Source organism: Clinocottus analis, unplaced genomic scaffold (assembly GCF_023055335.1).
Source record: "Clinocottus analis isolate CAN_PGR_092001 unplaced genomic scaffold, fCliAna1.0.p SCAF_25, whole genome shotgun sequence".
NCBI classification, from domain to species: domain Eukaryota; kingdom Metazoa; phylum Chordata; class Actinopteri; order Perciformes; family Cottidae; genus Clinocottus; species Clinocottus analis.
In genome coordinates, this window is record NW_027175987.1 from 5,142,358 (window position 1) to 5,160,801 (window position 18,444).

Consider the following 18,444-nt stretch of genomic DNA (forward strand, 5'->3'; position numbering starts at 1 on the left):
CATTTTTCTCAAAATGTTTTGAACATACACACCGTTCACTGATACAGAAGCAGTGGTCTCAGCACTCTCTGCTTGACACGTGTAGCTGCCACTGTCGTCGGGTTTAAGATCCTTGATGTGGAGCTGGAGAAGGCAGCCATCTTGCTTCATCTCATACTTCCTGTTCGCTCTCAGTGGCAGCCTGTTCTTCTTCCATTGTATTGACACTCCAGCTTTGGACAGCTCGCAGTACAAAGAAGCTGTACCTCCCTCTTCAGCCTCCACACTTTCTAAGTCTTCCTTGAAGAATAATGGGAGCTCTGAGAAATGGGTGCAGATTGTATGGAATGGAAAAAGGTTTAAAACCAGAAGAGGACAACATTTTCTTTTTTTAATACATACAATGCACTGGCTTTTTGAAATTTATTTTCTTTTTTTCCTTCCTGTTATCTGGTGAAAAAATAAAATGAAAGCCAGCAGCACCACTAAAGCACAGAATTTTGACTTTCTATCTCATAATTATGACTGTCTGTCTCATAATTATGACTTTTTATGTCAGAATTTCCAATTATGTTACTAGTGGAAATGGGCTTCCATATTGAATACATTGTTAACACTACATTTTTAACATACGCACCGTTCACTGACACAGTAGCAGTGGTCTCAGCACTCTCTGCTTGACATGTGTAGCTGCCACTGTCTTCAGATTTGAGATCCTTGATGTGCAGCTGGAGGAGGCAGCCATCTTGCTTCATCTCATATTTCTTATTTGCTCTCAGCGGCAGATTGTTCTTCTTCCATTGTACTGAAACTCCAGCTTTAGACAGCTCGCAGCACAGAGAGGTTGTGCCTCCCTCCTTAGCCTCCACAGTTTGTAATTCTTTGGTGAAGAATGGGACAAGTTCTGCAAATATGAGTATGGATCGAGTGAAAAAAAAAAACAGTTATACATCTTATGTGGAATTGGACAGTGTCCCAACACATTGGTAGAAATGTGTTTGATAATGCACATATCATCAAATATTTTCAATCAACTTACAATGTAAATAGCTGAAAAACAATAATAGCAACATATTATATTCCATAAACGTCAGAGAATCTCAAGAAAGTACACTGGGGTTTGCTGTGTGGCCAAATGCATGCAGAGAAAATATTAAAATGTTCACTGCCAAATGCACACACCTTTCACTGTCACTGTAGCAGTGGTCTCAGCACTCTCAGCATGACATGTGTAGTTGCCACTGTCCTCTGGTTTGAGATCCTTGATGTGCAGCTGGAGGAGGCAGCCATCTTGTTTCATGTCATACTTCCTGTTCGCTCTCAGTGGCAGCCTGTTCTTCTTCCATTGTACCGACACTCCAGCTTTAGACAGCTCGCAGCACAGAGAGGTTGTGCCTCCCTCCTCAGCCTCCACACTTTGTAATTCTTTCTTGAAGAATGGTATAAGCTCTGCAAATATGGATATGGATTGGGGGTTAAAATAAAACAATTACGGTATTATTTTATGTGGAATCAGAGAATTCCTGAGTCCCAACAAATAGGAGGAAATGTGTTTGGTAATGCAGATATCAAAGATTTTCAACCAACTTACAATGTAGATAGCTGAAAAACAATAATAGCAACATAACATATTCCATAAACGTCAGAGAATCTCAAGTGTGCCCAAATGCTTACAGAGAAAATATTAAAATGTTCACTGCCAAATGCACACACACCTTTCACTGTCACTGTAGCAGTGGTCTCGGCACTCTCTGCGTGACATGTGTAGTTGCCACTGTCCTCTGGTTTGAGATCCTTGATGTGCAGCTGGAGGAGGCAGCCATCTTGTTTCATCTCATACTTCCTGTTCGCTCTTAGTGGCAGCCTGTTCTTCTTCCATTGTACCGACACTCCAGCTTTAGACAGCTCGCAGCACAGAGAGGTTGTGCCTCCCTCCTCAGCCTCCACACTTTGTAATTCTTTGTTGAAGAATGGTATAAGCTCTGCAAATATGGATATGGATTGAGTGAAAAAACACACAATTATACATATTTTTTGGAATTAGAGAATGCTTGAGTCCTAACAAATAGGAGGAAATGTGTTTGATAATACAGATATATCAATGTTCAACCAACGTAGAATGTAGATAGCGGAAAAACAATAACAGCAACATAACATATTCCATAAACTTCAGAGAATGCCCAAAAGCATGCAGAGCAAATACTACACGTTCACTGCCAAATACACTTACCTTTCACTGCCAGAGTAGCAGTGGTCTCAGCACTCTCTGCTTGACATGTGTAGCTGCCACTGTCCTCTGGTTTGAGATCCTTGATGTGCAGCTGGAGGAGGCAGCCATCTTGTTTCATCTCATACTTTCTGCTGGCTCTCAGTGGCAGCCTGTTCTTCCTCCATTGTACTAGTACTCCAGGCTTAGACAGCTCACAACACAGAGAGGCTGTCCTTCCCTCCTCAGCCTCCACACTTACCAAGTCTTTATTAAAGAATGGAGGGAGCTCTGAGAAAATCAGGTAGGCAAAATAGAGTTGAGTATGCAATGGGAAAAAGGCTCAAAACCTCACCAGCACAAAATAGTTTTTTGGAAAACCTATTTTTCCAACATAATGAACCAGATAAACTAGAGAGAGTAATAAAGTCTGAATTCTCCAAAAGCACACACCTTTCACCGACACAGTAGCAGTGGTGTCAGCACTTCCTGCTTGACATGTGTAGCTGCCGTTGTCTTCAGGTTTGAGATCCTTGATGTGGAGCTGGAGGAGGCAGCCATCTTGTTTCATCTCATACTTCCTGCTGGCTGTTAGCGGGACCCGGTTCTTCTTCCATTGTACAGATACGTCAGGTTTGGACAGCTCACAGTACAGGGAGGCTGTACCTCCCTCCTCTACCTTCATGTTCTGCAATTCTTCTTTGAAAAATGGTGGGAGTTCTGTGAAATATAAAATATGTAGGAACTAACATATTGGGATGTTTTTAGAGAACAGAAATTTATTTGAAGACAAAATCAGGTAAAGGCTAAAGCAAGATGAATACAATAGATTTACTGGACAAGGAAATATTAAGTTTCAGCAAGTTCTGATGTGAACAACTAATCATTTGAAAATAGTTGTCCATGATATAGAGCTATACTGTAAAATGCGCTTATTTCTAAATGAACAAACCTTTTACAGACACAGTAGCCGTGGTTTCTGCACTTTGTGCTTGACATGAGTAGCTTCCACTGTCTTCAGGTTTGAGTTCTTTGATGTGGAGCTGAAGAAGACACTCATCCTGTTTCATCTCATATTTCCTGCCGGCTTTCAGAGGCAGCTTGTTCTTCTTCCATTGTACTGGTACGTCAGGCTTAGAAAGCTCACAGCACAGGGAGGCTGTACCTCCTTCTTTAGCTTTCACGTTCTGCAATTCCTCTTTGAAAAAAGCTGGGAGTTCTGGGAGAAATAAGAGGGCAAGAGAATGATGAAGTAAAATGTTTTAGTGTGACGGAAGAAGACGTTAGCAAGTAAAACCCAAATAAGCAGTTGAAATTACAGTAATGTTTTTGCAGCCAACTTCTGTAATACATTATGATCAGTGGACTATATTGGATATAGTGGATGTATTGTTCCATATAACAATACATTCTATATATTTTCAGGAAGTTCTGATTATCACAAAAATATGTGAAAAATCACTATGTTTAGATGATGGTAACACTGAAAATTAAATTCCCATTCAAATCTTTAAATGCTCTTACCTTTCACTGACACAGTAGCAGTAGTCTCTGCACTCTCTGTTTGACATGTGTAGCTGCCTCTGTCCTCAGGCTTGAGATCATTGATGTGCAGCTGGAGGAGGCAGCCATCCTGCTTCATCTCGTACTTCCCTGTGAATCTTAGTGGCAGCCTGTTCTTCTTCCATTGTACTGACACTCCAGCTTTAGACAGCTCGCAGCACAGAGAGGCTGTACCTCCCTCTTCAGCCTCCACACTTCTTAATTCTTTCTTGAAGAATGGAGGGAGCTCTGAGAAAAAGGGTTTGGAAGAACACAATTGTACATCTTGGTTTAGCGTGTCAGTTTAGTATAATAGAACATGCGGCAATTTGGTTCACTGTCGCAAATATGTGGGCTGGACTGCATTCAGTTCTATCAACAAAATGCACTGATTAAATTCAATTTGGAAACATTTGTGTGACAATTTATATGTTGGAAATTGTACTAAAAAGTAATGGGTAACAAATACATATTTTTTTCTAGGACTAAGTTTAGTTTCTGGCGTAGTTAAAATTTGCAGTACATTCTATTTTGTTGTGTGGTTGAATGCAAACAGAGGAAACAGAGCTATTGTGAACTGCCAGATGCACACACCTTTCACTGACACAGTTGCAGTGGTCTCTGCACTTCCTGCTTGACATGTGTAATTGCCGCTGTCCTCCAGTTTGAGATCCTTGATGTTTAGCTGGAGGAGACAGCCGTCCTGCCTGATCTCGTACTTCCTGCCGGCTCTTAGTGGCAGCCTGTTCTTCAGCCATTGAATCGGCACTCCAAGTTTAGACAGCTCGCAGTACAGAGAGGCTGAACCACCTTCCTCGACATCCACACTTTGCAGTTCTTCTTGGAAAAATGGTGGGAGCTCTGGGAAAAAGGATAGAAAGAGATGTGTCCGTCTGGTGATAGTGTAGTAATTTAGTACAGTACTATAGTATAATATAGTATGACAGATTTAATTTTTTTTTTTTTTTTTTAAGAAAGCATGCATAACATTTAGCATTCCAAGAGAGGAAGGTATGTTGTACAGTCTCTTTTTTATTAGTATGTTCACCTACAATCTACCATCTAAAAGCAACATTACTTTAATTTTTACCTGTTACAGTAAGTTTGACACTACTCTGCACATCTCCTGTATCACAGTAGTATGTGCCAGTATCCAGGGGATCCACATCATGGATGAGCAATAGGTTGACTTTTCCCTTTTTGCATATCTCATATTTATCACCATTTTGGAGGGGGATGTGGTTGCGTCTCCACGTAACCGGCGAGGTGAAATCAGAGGTTGTGCAGGACAAAGTGGCTGTCTCTCCTTCCATGATTACGGTGTCTTTAGGCTTCTCCTCAAATACAACTACAATGTGAAACAAAATGCCACTTTAGAAAGACTCGGGGGAAAGCGTTTAGCTAAAATAACAAGTCATTGAGTTCTGCTAAATAAAAAAGAAAAGTACTCTTGGCTCCAATGTGAATCACCTTTGGCCTTCGGAATAACCAGCAGACGTGCAGAGGTCCTCTCCTCCCCGACCACAAATGCCACAATGCCCGTCTCTTCAGGTGTTGTCATGGTAAGGACCAATTGGTGATGGCGACCCTGCCATGACATCTGGTTCATCTCGTTCTTTTGCAGAGGGCTGGAGCCGAGCCACCAGACACCCTCACTCACGTCTGCATGGCTCAGCTCACACACAAACACTGCATCCTCACCGGCTGTCACCGTAATACCTTGCAGCTCTTTGACAATCCGCACGCGCTCTGTGGAGGAAGAGGAAGCTATATGCAGCTGGCTTTTTAGAGATGGAATGGGAAATATTTACAACAACTTAGATGAGAGCAACCTATTGTTTTTATTCATGGGGTTAGTAAAACATATCAGTAAAATTCTGCTGTCGCATCCACCTACCCCTCACAATCAGCTTGGCGGTGGTCTTCTTGCCTCTACTGATACAGCAGTACTCCCCAGCATCCTCCAGATTAAGTTTCTTGATCTCTAGTGTGTGAGTGGGGCCTTTCTTCTTTAAAATGCAGTGCCCCCCTTCTTCCACTAAAGTGTTGTCTTTCTTCCAAGTGACAGGGACAGTAGCACTTGAAACTTCACAAGACAGCAGCACAGGTTTACCCTCCATCACTGCTTGGTTCTCAAGTTCCTTTTCAAAGAACACTGACGCCGCCGCTGGTAACAGAAGGAAAGGAAACATTGTGTTAGAAATGCTGAATTTACACCTACAAAATACTGACGTAATTATGTTGGGCTTTGTTCTCACTCTGGCGATGGCTTCTCAAAGCAACAGAAATACAGTGAAATAGCAGAGCTATCACAGAACACAGAGCAGCATCGGCAAAAGATGGATCATGAAAGATTACTGCAACAACAACAACTACACGCACAACAAGACAAGTTTGAAGTGTAAACGGCAGCATGTCAAATACCTCTCACGTTGACTTCAGCCGTTGTCTTCTGCTCTCCCAAGACACAGCTGTACTCCCCGACATCCTCGGGCTGGATGTTTTTGATGTGCATCTCAGCTGTCTTCCCCTTCAGTGTCATCTGGTATCTTCCCCCATGATGGAGCTGGTCGTCTGCTTTCCACCACTGCACAGGAACCCCGGCCCTGGACAGCTCACAGCGGAGGGACACGTTGCCTCCTTCGGGGGCCTCCTGGTTCTTCAGACCCATTTTAAAGGTGAGGGGGATAACTGTGGAAAAGGTTCACGTATTGTTTTTTGCCTGCCTGCCTTTGACTTTCATGAGGTGAAACCACTGTACTTTTGAGAGCAGAAAAAAAAGCCATTGTTCGACAATGAAAAACAATGAATTAATAATGGAAATGTGTATATGAATGAAGCAAAATTAAGAACATTTTAAGAGGCTGCTGTAACAAGGAACGTGTTTTCCTTGAAAGATACTATTTTCATAACTTTACTGCCAAATGCAATTCATTTTTCACTTGCATGCATTTGCAATCTTCGCTTACGTGTAATGGTGATGTTGGCTGTGGTCTTAACGTCCCTGTAGACACAGCTGTAAAGTCCACTGTCTTCCAGCTGCGCGTTTTTGATGGTCAGCTCCATGCTGCTGTTTCGATTTTTAATCTGGTACTTAAAATTATTCTTCAGCACCTCTTGTCCTTTCGTCCACTCCACAGCGAGGCCGGGCTTTGACAGCTCGCAGTTCAACGTCACGCTGTTCTCCTCCTCCACCTGCTGGTTCCTTAACTTTGTCTTGAATGTGATTGGAGGAGCTGCGAGGACAAGAACCAGGGACTGGTTGATTTCTTTGAAAATGTTTTGTTAATCAGTAGCAGTTACTTTGAAATTTTTACTTCTAATTTTAAATTGTATAACATCTTGTATTGATTTGTACCATTTTACTTTTCCCTATTTTAGTCAGTTCTCTTAATTGAATTAAATCTAAGAAAGGCTTGCATATCATGGTTTTAGCCTGGGTTTTCTACTTTACCTTTGACGGTGAGCTCAGCAGTGGATTGTGTGTCTGTGGTTTTGCAGGTGTATTTCCCCGTATCACTCTCCTCAGTGTTGTTGATGATCAGTTTAGTGAGACGTCCCTCCTGTTTCATCTCATATTTGTATCCAGGTTTGAGGACGACCCTGCCTTTTCTCCACTCCACTGGAGCTCCAGGTTTGGAGAGCTCACAGCACAAAACTCCACTGTCCCCTTCCTTCACGTCCAAATCATCCACCTCTTGTTTAAATGTTACAGGAATTGCTGAGGAAAAAACATCAAGAAATTATGCAAAATTGGAATAGTGCACGCTAACTTTCATTTGTTTCTTGTAAGATTTCTTTAAACAAACAACACCAAATAAGCAGCTGAACGGTGTCTTTTCATGTGCAACATACCTCTTACTTTGATGTCAGCTGAAGTCACAACTGTACCAACAAAACAACTGTACTCCCCCAAATCTGTGAGAATCAAATTTCTGATCAGCAACTCGGCCATCCTGCCTTCCTGTTTCATCTGATATTTGTCTCCCTCCTTCAAGAGTTGAGCATCTTTCCTCCACTCCACTGGGACTCCTGGTTTAGAAAGCTCACAGCGCAGTGTCACACTGCCCTCCTCAACCACTTCCTGGTTCTTCAACTTCTGCTTGAAAGTTACCGGGATTGCTGAGGAATGAACGTAAAAATACTGCATAGAATGTGCAAATCGCCAAAGTGTCACCATGTTTTCTGAAACCTAATGTGTAATGGCTCTCACCAGTGATGATGATGGTGGCCGTAGTTGTTATGTCATCACAAACACAGCTGTATGTGCCACTGTCCTCAGGCTGGCTTTTTCTGATGAGGAGTTCCAAGGTGGAGCCACTTTGCTTCATCTGGTATTTCTCTCCGTTGGTCAACGCATTGTTTCCCTTCTTCCACTGCACTGGAGTGCCAGGTTTGGAGAGCTCACAGCACAGTGCTACTCCATTGCCTTCCTGCACCTGAATGTTCTTCAGTTCTTGAAGGAACTGGATGGGCCGCTCTAGAGTGGACCACAGGATGGAATATCAAAACATTTTTGTACAGAGGAATGTCTGTTTTGCTGCTCTCTCAGCGCAATGAAAGCCTTGATAGCTGATAAATGTCACCTGGTCTCATTTTAGGTGTTGGTTTCTTTGGGATGAACACAAAAGTAACTTTAACATTATGAGCCCAAAGAAAACAAGTGGGCAGAAAAATAAAATGCATCATAAACAGAAAATCTAAGGTTATCAAAGACAAAGCTTAATATACAAGACACATAGTTTCAAAGTTCTGAAAAGTACACTAGCAAAGATGTCCCCAAAATAAAAATATCTGGGAATCTTTTGGACTTTTGGATACATTTTTTAAGCTGTGCCATAATAGCAAAAACATGCATCACTTATTATACCACCATACTGTACTGATATATTCCAACAATTATTATGCAAGTTGTGAAGCACAGAAACCAACAACTGATTTGCTTCTGTCAATTTTGCCCGTTTTGCTTTTAGTTCTGTGTTATTTGACTCTTGACTGATTCAGTTGTATTTAGCATCTTGATATTTTAGCTTTTGATATACTGTATACATGAGCTGTTTGACTATGTTCAAAAGCACTTAATGCAACTTATTGTTCAGTCATGTATGCGGTACTCACCATTCACAATAATCCTAGATTTTGTGCTTTCTTCTCCACATATACAGATGTAATCTCCAGCATCATCCAGATTAAGGTCCGAAATCTTCATCTCCACCAGAAGGTCCTTCTTCCTCATTTGATATTTGTCTCCATTTTTCAGCAGTGCTCCTCCTCTCCTCCACTCCACCGAAGGGGCCGGTTTGTTGAGTTCACAGCGCAGAACCATACTGTTGCCCTCCGTCACCTCCTGGTTGACTAGTGGCATCTTAAAACTTGCTGGTAAATCTGTCAATGATAGTAAAATCTTGTATTTTAAAAAAATACATAAAATTGGAAATCAAGAAAAGAAATAAAAGCAGAAAAGGTACTTCTCACACTTAGATGATCACATGAGAATTCATTTTCAAAATGTTTTTGCAGCTTAAAGCTTTACCAAAAATTACAATTTAGAGCCAAATAAAGATTGTAGAGCTAATCTCATCTCAAAAACACTAAAGAGGAAACAGAGGAAATTATAATTATGATATGATTGTGCACAATTCTACTGAATTCAATAATGTTTTTCTTTGTCTTAAGTATGACAAGGAACATAATAAATATTACATGGAAGTTCAAAGTGGAGTAAACAAGACAGCCGGTATGATCACAAGACAATCTTTCATGCTCAACAATCAGTTGTTCTACTAAACTAACTATTCATTTCAAACTGGACAGTGGAATGAATTGTATGGAATAATATTACATATTAAACATGTAATATCGATGACATGAAAATCACTAAAGCTAATACTGATGATCCCATCTACTGTATCTGTTCACCCAGCTGATGAGAAGTAATGTACAGTACACGCCAAGTACTGTGACATTATGCCATAACCAGATATGAAACAATCTCTCCATTGAGCTTCAATGAAGCTACATAATGGAGCTCACACAGTGCCAATACACACTGGGTCTATTTTGTTTTTTATTGTACTACGTTAGAGCTGACCTCTTTGGCGCCTGCGCTCAGGTAATTCTGTTGAATACATTGGGAGGATTACAAAAAAATGTTCAAGAAATGTGCTTCATAAAATATTGAATTCAACATATGTGGGGGACTTGACTTTCTCTTACCTTGGACAGTGAGCTCAGCAGCCGATTGGCTGTCTTTAGTCTTGCAGATATATTTGCCAGCATCGCTCTGCTCTACGTTGTTGACGACCAGTTTAGTGAAAGGTCCCTCCTGCTTCATCTGGTATTTGTCTCCAGGCTTTAGGATCGCCCTGCCTTTCCTCCACTCCACTGGAGCTCCAGGTTTGGAGAGCTCACAGCAGAAAACTCCACTGTCACCTTCCTTCAACTCCAGATGCTGGATCTGTCGTTTGAATGTCACAGGGAGCTCTGTTGTGGGTAAAGAAGAAAACCCCGTATTCATTGATTTGCTTTGTGTCATTTCCTCCTAAACAAAAGCTCTTGCCCTCATGCTCTTCCCTAACTCCTCGAGTTGTTTTCTTTTGTTGCAAAACAAAGAGTAATTCTTCCATTTTCATATCCTACTTCTCTGTGCCACCATTAAACTTTGGCATCATAGGTATGGGCTTGGGGATTTTGCTCAAAACGAACTGTACATAGACTTTTTTAAATCTATGGGATCTGTAGTTTTGTATCACTAAGTAGTAAATAAGAGATCTACTGAGACAGCTGAGTCATGGACTGTCAAAGAGCAGCACCCATAACAACAGCTTTATAAATATTATCATCACAATGACTTGTTTATAACCAAACAATTATTATTTTAAATGTACTGCAAATCTAATGTAGGCAACGGATGTGTTCTCATTGTTCTTTGCACGCTTAAAACTTACGTTTCACTTTGACTTCAGCGGTGGTTTTCTGATCCCCTGTGATACAGCTGTACTTCCCTGCATCTTCTGGCTGGACATTGAGAATGGTCATCTGAGCCATCTTTCCTTCTAGCGCCGTCTGATACTTCCCCCGATATGTCTGCTCAGATATCACCTGAGTGTCTCTCTGCCACTGCACCAGGACTTCCTTCTTTGACAGCTCACAGCGTAAAGTCACACTGTTCCCTTCTTCAGCCTCCAGGTTCTTCAGACTTACTTTAAATGTGGCGGGAACGGCTGTGGAGCCAAACACAGATACTGTACTACACATGTAAACTAGAACACAGGCATGACCAGTAACCACAAGAGACTCCGCGAAATAGCAGGTCAACAGTATAAGCCGCATAGATGTGGTGCACACATCAACCGAGAGCTGGGAACCTGAATATTAATTTCAGATGCAGCTGTGAGTTAAAAATTTAAAGTCATGAATCTCTAGTTTGTTGTTGTAAAGTTCCATGAGGCTATGATTATGTTAAAGGTCATAAGGGGTCAAAAAATAGCTTCGCTGCAAGGAAATGGCCACTATGGGGACCAACATCCTCACATATGAATACATTTGGGCTCATTAGTTCGACAAAAGTCATAGCTTTCCAGTCTTATTCAATGTACGCAATTTTAAGGCTGTTGAGTTTAGGAATATTTAAATACACTATTTTTAGAATAGGCAAAAAAAGAGAGAAAAATAGGTTTAGCATACATGTCTGTTAGTGAGCATGTTTACAAGTAGCTCAAAATACTTCTAAAAAAAGGATCAATTAACAATTAGACAAGAATGTATGCTTCACTTTCACTCATCTCACACATTGAACATACCAATAACTTTAACAGTGGCCTTTGTCCTCTGCTCTCTACACACACAGGTGTAGACCCCGCTGTCCTCTGGTTCAGCGTCTCTGATGATCAACTCGAGTGCCGAGCCCCTCTGCTTAATCTGGTACTTCTCTCCATTCCCCAGCAGCTCTCCATTAAGCCTCCACTCCACTGGGACTCCCGCTTTAGAGATCTCACAATCCAGCGTGACGGTGTGTCCTTCCTCCACTTGGAAGTTCTTCAGTTTCTGCTTGAAGGTGACAGGAAGAGCTGACAGGCAAAGATAAAGTCAGGTCATGAGAAAGAAATGGATAATCACGATAATTTAATGAGCAATATTGTGTATCATTGCGATATTTTGCTAAAACAAAATTGTGTGCCCTTGCTTTGATGAGAAATTGAGTTTTCGTTGCAATTTTTTAATTTTCATTCGTAAATGCTCAGATCTGTAGGCTACTTCCTGCATGATTCCATCTCTATTGTCTCTCTTTTTTGTTTGTAGGCCATCAAATGTCAGATGTTGAAAACCTTTCTTTTTTTAAAACCTTTAGTTTAAATGACATTCATAGTTCAGTTGCACAGTTGGCAAAGCACATGTGCACATTGTTTAGAAAATTAAATTCAGTATTGTATTGCTCTTTTAATTATATTTTGTTATATAAATGCTACCTGAGTAACAAGGAGTATCACACGAGTAACATTACTGATCTGCTTTTGTCTTTTTTTAATATATCTTCCTGCTCCATATAAAAAATAAAACACAATTTCAATCGCAAACGCCTACCATTAACGGTCAGCGTTGCGGTGGTCTCTATGCTCCCACAGATGCACGTGTAGATGTCGCTGTCCTCGAGCGTAACGTCAAAGATCCTCAGTTCAATTAGCACTTCTCTCTGCCTCATGTGGTATTTCTCTCCATTCTTGATGAGTTCATTCCCGCTCTTCCTCCACTCCACGGTGTGGCCAGACTTTGACAGCTCACAGCGTAGAGTCGCAGTGCTGCCCTCCTCAATCAGCACATTCCTCAGCTTCTGCTTGAAGGCTATTGGGAGAGCTGAGAAATCACAGGTGAGATGGATGAATTATTGATAATTATCAACATTATTTGTTAAGGTTTACTTAAATCCATTACAACACTGAAACCCATGAGCCCATTAGTTATCTTACCTGTGATTTTGACAGTGGAGGTTGTCACCTGATCAGCACACAGGCAGCTGTAAACCCCAGTGTCCTCTGAAACAGGCTTCCAGATCAGAAGCTCCAAGGTGGTCTCCCTTTTCCTGATCTGGTATTTAACTCCATTCTTCAACAGCTCATGTCCTTTACTCCACTCCACTGGAATTCCAGGTTTAGACAGTTCACAGCGCAGTAGGACATTGCTTCCCTCCTCTGCTTGCATGTTCTTTAACTGTTGTACGAATGTGATGGGAATAGCTGGAACATAATACAGTGAAGGTCAAAGTGAAAATGGTGAAACTATGCACAGTATTGATGAAGGTTTGATGCATGGGGATGCTTCATCACATGAATACTATGGCAGCCAGTCAGCATAAACATTTGAAAATACCACACAGAACTCAATAAAACACTTTAACCCTTCAGAACAGAAAGCATCCTTCTGTGTAATTGAAATATTTAACAATCAGAGTAGTTTTATGATTTAAGAGAATCAAGCATTGACAATTACAGTGGCAATATTGGATTGAATTTTGGAAGATAAAAACTTTTTCCATGGGTGGTTTTAGTCTAAATAATCTGGTGAACTGGCTCCACTGGCTGCCTTTCATGACAAATGCCCACAGTATAGACTGATTTAATGTGCATGGGTCAATATTACTGCAGAGCACAACAGCCAATATGTGAGAATCAGACACAGAAAATGATGAATTTTGCTTTCAAATACACTTCTGTGAAATTGTGCATTGATGGAACTGTGCATTGTTGGTTATTGGTCAAATTAGGTTTGATAAAATGCACATGAAGGTGAGTACAAGTGAATGGCATACCGTGTACTTTGAGGCTTGCTGCAGTGTGATGATCTCTACACTGACAGGTATATTCTCCTGAGTCCTCAGGCTTCAGAGCTTTAATGGTCAGAGAATTGATTGTCTTCCTCTGTTTCATCAGATATTTGTCTCCAGACCTAATGCTTTCAAAACCTCTCTTCCAGTGGACCTGGACCCCAGGCAGGGAGTATTCACAGGTCAGGGTCACGGTCTCCCCCTCTTTGGCCTCCACAGACTTTAAAGACTGGGTGAACTCTGCTGGGATGGCTAAAAATACAACAACAAACAGGAAAAATTGAAGGATACACATTTTTTAATAATATTATTAGAAAATACTAACTGTACAAGCCATTATAATCAGTCACATCCCACTGGCATTTAATGTTGGACTTGTAGACAATACCAATCCTGTAATAACAGGTCAATACAAATCTTTTCATACCTTTGACAGTTACAACAGCCCTAGTTGTAACAGATCCAGCACTGCACTCGTACACTCCGGCATCGCTGTTACTGACCTCCCGAATTGTCAGCCGGGCTTCACAGCCGGAACGACTGGCAAAATACCTTGAGGAGTTCCACATCAGGCAGCCATCTTTGTACCACAGGATGTGACATGGCTTGGAGGCCAAACAAGACAAAACTAAACCACCTCCTTCAAAAGCCTCACAGTCTTCCAGGGATTTAATGATGGTGGGACGCCTCTCTGGTAACATGAAGAAATTAACCCTGAATAAGGAATGTTTTGTGAGAATGCACAATAGAACACTGGCAGATTAAAAACTCACCTCTAACCAACAGTGAGGCATACGATCTTTTGTCCCCCGCTGCAAACGAGATAGTGCCCGTGTCTTTGCGAGCAAGCTGTCTAAATGTGAGGGTGTGGTAGCCTCCGGACACCATCTGGATCTCATTGAGCTCATTGGTGTACAGCAGAGTCTCGTCCAGGTACCACTTGATTCCGATGTAGTCACTGGGACAAATCCGACACCTGAACGTGACTGTGTCACCTTCTAGACACTCAACATCCTCTAATTCATCCAGGATCAACACCTTCTCACCTGAGAGAAACATGCAACAGATCGAAAAGTTAAAATTCCTATCAACATCAAATATTGCATTGGTAGTTCACTGAGCATTACACTTAAAGGTAAAACATACGAGATTGGGGGCATTTAGATTGCCTCACAACGATGTAACAAGGCAATCACAAACCGGCAGCTTACAGGTGCTAACGGTGCTGGCAGCGCTTGACATTGCATTTGCTGATCGAGCTAACAGTGGTTCCCTGAGAAGGAATCAGAGGAGTGCTACGCCTATATGTATTGTCTGTGCAGATCGGCAGTCATGATCATGCTCACATGCAACAACATGACCTAAAACTATGCACGACCAGCACGGCTATGACAACAAAGCACGGGGAAGATTAGATAACCAACAGAGAGGGAGAGTGTCTTTATTCTCTGCTCAGGTAGGAATAACTCAACTATATCTGTTCATGGCAAATGGCTCTTTGCTGTCATATTAATGCTCAAAATTTATAATACAGCGCCTTTTAATATTAATAAAACTTATTTTAAGGGTAATTTTGGCAAAGAAGTTTAGCTTAGCATTTATACCCACGGATTTTTACATTTTTTTTTGCTGACATGCACTATTCGTCCTGATGTGGCCCACACACAGTAGCTTTAGCCCAACTACCGTGACTCTGAACCACAGTGATGCAATACCCAGTATTCCCCATATATGTTCTCACCCTGCACAGTCAGCTGGGCCCGGCTCTGCATGGTACCGACATCACAGGTGTAAATGTCTGTGTCGGATTTGTCCAGACTGGTGATCGTCAGGGACAGCACCACACCCTTCTGCCTGATGACATACTTCCTGCCAGACCTCAGCTCCACCATGCCCTTCAGCCAGGTCACTCGTTTGGCTGGCCGCCTGGTCTCACACTCCATGGTCACTTTACCCTTTTCCTCTGCTCGCGTGTCCCTTAACTCGATAGCAAAAGTGTGCTGGAGTTCTGAAAGGAAAAATGAAGAATGAAAGGTGTTTTTAATAAGCAATAATACGCTTCACATTTAGGAGACCAGTTGCCGATCCACAAATCAAAATGAGATATGTCCCTTGAAGCTAGTATTGCACGATACTACAGTTCAGAACAATACATTGTATTGTTCATAACCATCATCAACATTTATTTTGAAAGCCCTCACCTACCTCTGATATCCAGCTTGGCACGCGAGGCAATGCCATCGGCCTCACAGCAGTACTCTCCAGAGTCTTTGATGATGCTGTTCTTGATGACTAATCGCGCCAGGTTCTTCTCCACAGTCATCTCATACTTGGGGCCCTGTCTGATCAAGTGGCCATTTTTCAGCCAACGGATGGGGACTTCTGGTTTGGTGATCTCACAGCTCAGCTCTGCGTCCTCGCCCAGGACCGCCTTGACATTTAATAGCTCCCTGAAGATGTGCACTGGCTTCTCTAAAGGAGATACATTTTAAAAATAAAACACAGATACAAGTTCCCCCTACATGAAAGGAAAAGATGAAACATTACACATAATTTTTATCTCAGACAACCAGGTTCATACCTTTAACAAAAAGCATGGTCCTACAGCTTAGATCTTTAATTGTGAAGACCACATCTCCAGCATCAGTCAGTATAGCATCTTTGATGGTCATCTTATAGTTACGGCCATTGTTGATAACTTGAATTCGGCTGTTGGTGACCGCCACTTGGCCATTGATCATCCAGGAAGGCTCGTCCTCAACGTCATGAGAAAGGTGACAATCAAAAGTGCAGTTTTCACCTTCCAAAACAGATGTTGTCTTCATACGTTGCGAAATAGTGATGTGTAAGTCTGTCGGCAAATATGACAACAAAAGAGCCTTATTACATTAAATAGATCTTCACAGAGAACCAGAAAAGAGAGAAACACATTTGCTGTAACACGACAGAAAGTAATTGAGCATCTTTGTGTTAAAATTACATCCAATTGTCTCTATATTTGAATTCCTGTAAGTGCTTTAGTGTCGATGCAAATTCAAAAATGCAACATAATTCCCTGTGTCATTTTATCAATCATTTAGTGACTGAAAAACACACTTCATTTTTTATGCAGTAGAGCTTTTTGCCAATAATCAGCAATATTTTAGCACTACTCACCATGTACAGAAACTTTGGCCTTTGATTGGCTGGTGCCCAGGTCACAAGTGTACTGTCCAGCATCATCCTTGCTCAGGGAATGGATGATCAGTGCCATGGACTTCCCACACTGGAGTAACTCGTGTTTATCATCAGCGGTCAGGACCATACCATCCTTCTTCCAAACAGGGGTCACTGTCTCTTTGGAGATTTCACACTGCAGGCGGACATTCCCTTGCTCTTCCCCTACTGCATCCTCCAGAGATCTCAGAAACACTGCTGGGCGCTCTGCAGCCAAGATCATCACACATAAATGAGCATGTTTCTCAGAAATGAACAAATTTAAATCAAAAAAGAAATACATCCTAGGCTGACCTTTGACATTTAACGTGGTTGTCTCTGCAAGAAGTCCTGTTTTGAAGGTGACCCTGCTCTGCTGTGGCCGCAGCTTCTTAAAGGTGAGACTGTGCATCGTGCCCATGTGCTGGATTCTGTAGATGGCGTTGCAATAGATGCGAACATTGTTGAGGAGCCACTCCACATTGGCAACGACATAGTTGAGCTCACATGAAAATGTGGCAAGGCCATCCTCCTCAACTTCCTTTGGCTCAAGGTGTTTAACCAATTTTAGCGTTCGCACTACAATAAAAAGGGATATGAATTATTATCAGAAAATAATGAATATCCAACACAGAAAATGTGTTATTGCTTGCCCCAAACCATGTTTAGCCTACCTTCTACCTGAACTTGTGCTGTGCTCTGTGAACCTCCAGCCATGCAGCGGTACTGCCCCGCATCCATCCCTATCAAGCCATGAATGGTCAGCTGGGCTCGTTTCCCTTCCCGTTTCATGCTGTACTTGTTCGAGGTCTTCAGATTTGTACGGCCTTTAAACCACCGCACCAGTCTGGGAGAGGGCACGAACGCACAGCTCAGAGTCACAGAGCTGTTCTCCTTCGCCTGTACGTCGTCCAAGTGGCGGGCAACCTCAAGAGGTCGCTCTAAAGGAGAGAGATGTAAAGCCACTTCATGAAACACTCCTGCAAAATCATGAATTCATTCACTCTACCCATTTAGTCATATTCAGGGTCATGCAGAGGATATAGGTCTCCTGAGCACACATAAGGAACAAAGCAGGATAAAACTTCAAAATGAAAATAAGTGCTAATATTGTTTAACTCAAACCACTCTCGGGGGAATGCAGATTGCTGATATATATATATATATATATATATATATATATATATATATATATATATATATATATATATATATATATATAAAGAAATAAAATAAAAAAGTCTATCCAAACTGCACTGAGTGAGGTTCTTACTGACTTTTACATTACTGTACAATAATATTACAATAATATTAAAATAATCTTAAAATTACAAAAAATCCAATTTCGTTACAAAGGTTCAGCCAACTCACCTTTGACAATTAGCTGAGCAGTGGAACGACTCTTGCCAGCTACAAAGACCATGGACCCAGACATGGAGCTCTCTGTGGAGGTGAGACAGAGGCTGTGGAGCGTGCCCTCCCTGTTGATGTTCACTGCTGCGCATGGCTCCAGCACCTCCCCGTTCAGGGTCCAGCGGGGAGGCCTCCCTGATTTCAGACTAGTCTCCACCTGGAACAGCGCTGGCTCTGGCTCCATCACCTCCACTGTGCTCATCCCTCGCACTATTTTGATAGCCTGCTCTGCATGCACAGCCATGAAACACAGTAACCAGTACTGACCCAACTTCTCACTTACAAACAC

General features: G+C 41.8%; 1 protein-coding gene across 1 annotated transcript in view; it reads right to left on the reverse strand.

Annotated features, from left to right (window-relative positions):
• The window catches only part of obscna (obscurin, cytoskeletal calmodulin and titin-interacting RhoGEF a), a 40,087-nt gene that overhangs the window by 18,701 nt on the left and 2,942 nt on the right, over nt 1-18,444 (reverse strand). Inside the window, exons 7-39 of the mRNA XM_068591159.1 lie at nt 18,114-18,383; nt 17,417-17,683; nt 17,058-17,321; nt 16,704-16,970; nt 16,129-16,398; nt 15,753-16,019; nt 15,289-15,555; nt 14,321-14,593; nt 13,975-14,238; nt 13,533-13,799; nt 12,694-12,960; nt 12,311-12,580; nt 11,530-11,796; nt 10,675-10,950; nt 9,944-10,210; nt 8,846-9,112; nt 7,941-8,207; nt 7,583-7,849; nt 7,182-7,448; nt 6,697-6,963; nt 6,152-6,418; nt 5,625-5,894; nt 5,198-5,476; nt 4,818-5,075; nt 4,322-4,588; nt 3,710-3,976; nt 3,138-3,404; nt 2,639-2,905; nt 2,210-2,476; nt 1,695-1,961; nt 1,162-1,428; nt 617-883; nt 33-299 (exon numbers count right to left, since the gene is read on the reverse strand). Of these exons, the coding sequence (XP_068447260.1) occupies nt 33-299; nt 617-883; nt 1,162-1,428; nt 1,695-1,961; nt 2,210-2,476; nt 2,639-2,905; nt 3,138-3,404; nt 3,710-3,976; nt 4,322-4,588; nt 4,818-5,075; nt 5,198-5,476; nt 5,625-5,894; nt 6,152-6,418; nt 6,697-6,963; nt 7,182-7,448; nt 7,583-7,849; nt 7,941-8,207; nt 8,846-9,112; nt 9,944-10,210; nt 10,675-10,950; nt 11,530-11,796; nt 12,311-12,580; nt 12,694-12,960; nt 13,533-13,799; nt 13,975-14,238; nt 14,321-14,593; nt 15,289-15,555; nt 15,753-16,019; nt 16,129-16,398; nt 16,704-16,970; nt 17,058-17,321; nt 17,417-17,683; nt 18,114-18,383 (8,835 nt within the window). The remainder of the gene's footprint in view (nt 1-32; nt 300-616; nt 884-1,161; nt 1,429-1,694; nt 1,962-2,209; nt 2,477-2,638; nt 2,906-3,137; nt 3,405-3,709; nt 3,977-4,321; nt 4,589-4,817; nt 5,076-5,197; nt 5,477-5,624; nt 5,895-6,151; nt 6,419-6,696; nt 6,964-7,181; nt 7,449-7,582; nt 7,850-7,940; nt 8,208-8,845; nt 9,113-9,943; nt 10,211-10,674; nt 10,951-11,529; nt 11,797-12,310; nt 12,581-12,693; nt 12,961-13,532; nt 13,800-13,974; nt 14,239-14,320; nt 14,594-15,288; nt 15,556-15,752; nt 16,020-16,128; nt 16,399-16,703; nt 16,971-17,057; nt 17,322-17,416; nt 17,684-18,113; nt 18,384-18,444) is intronic.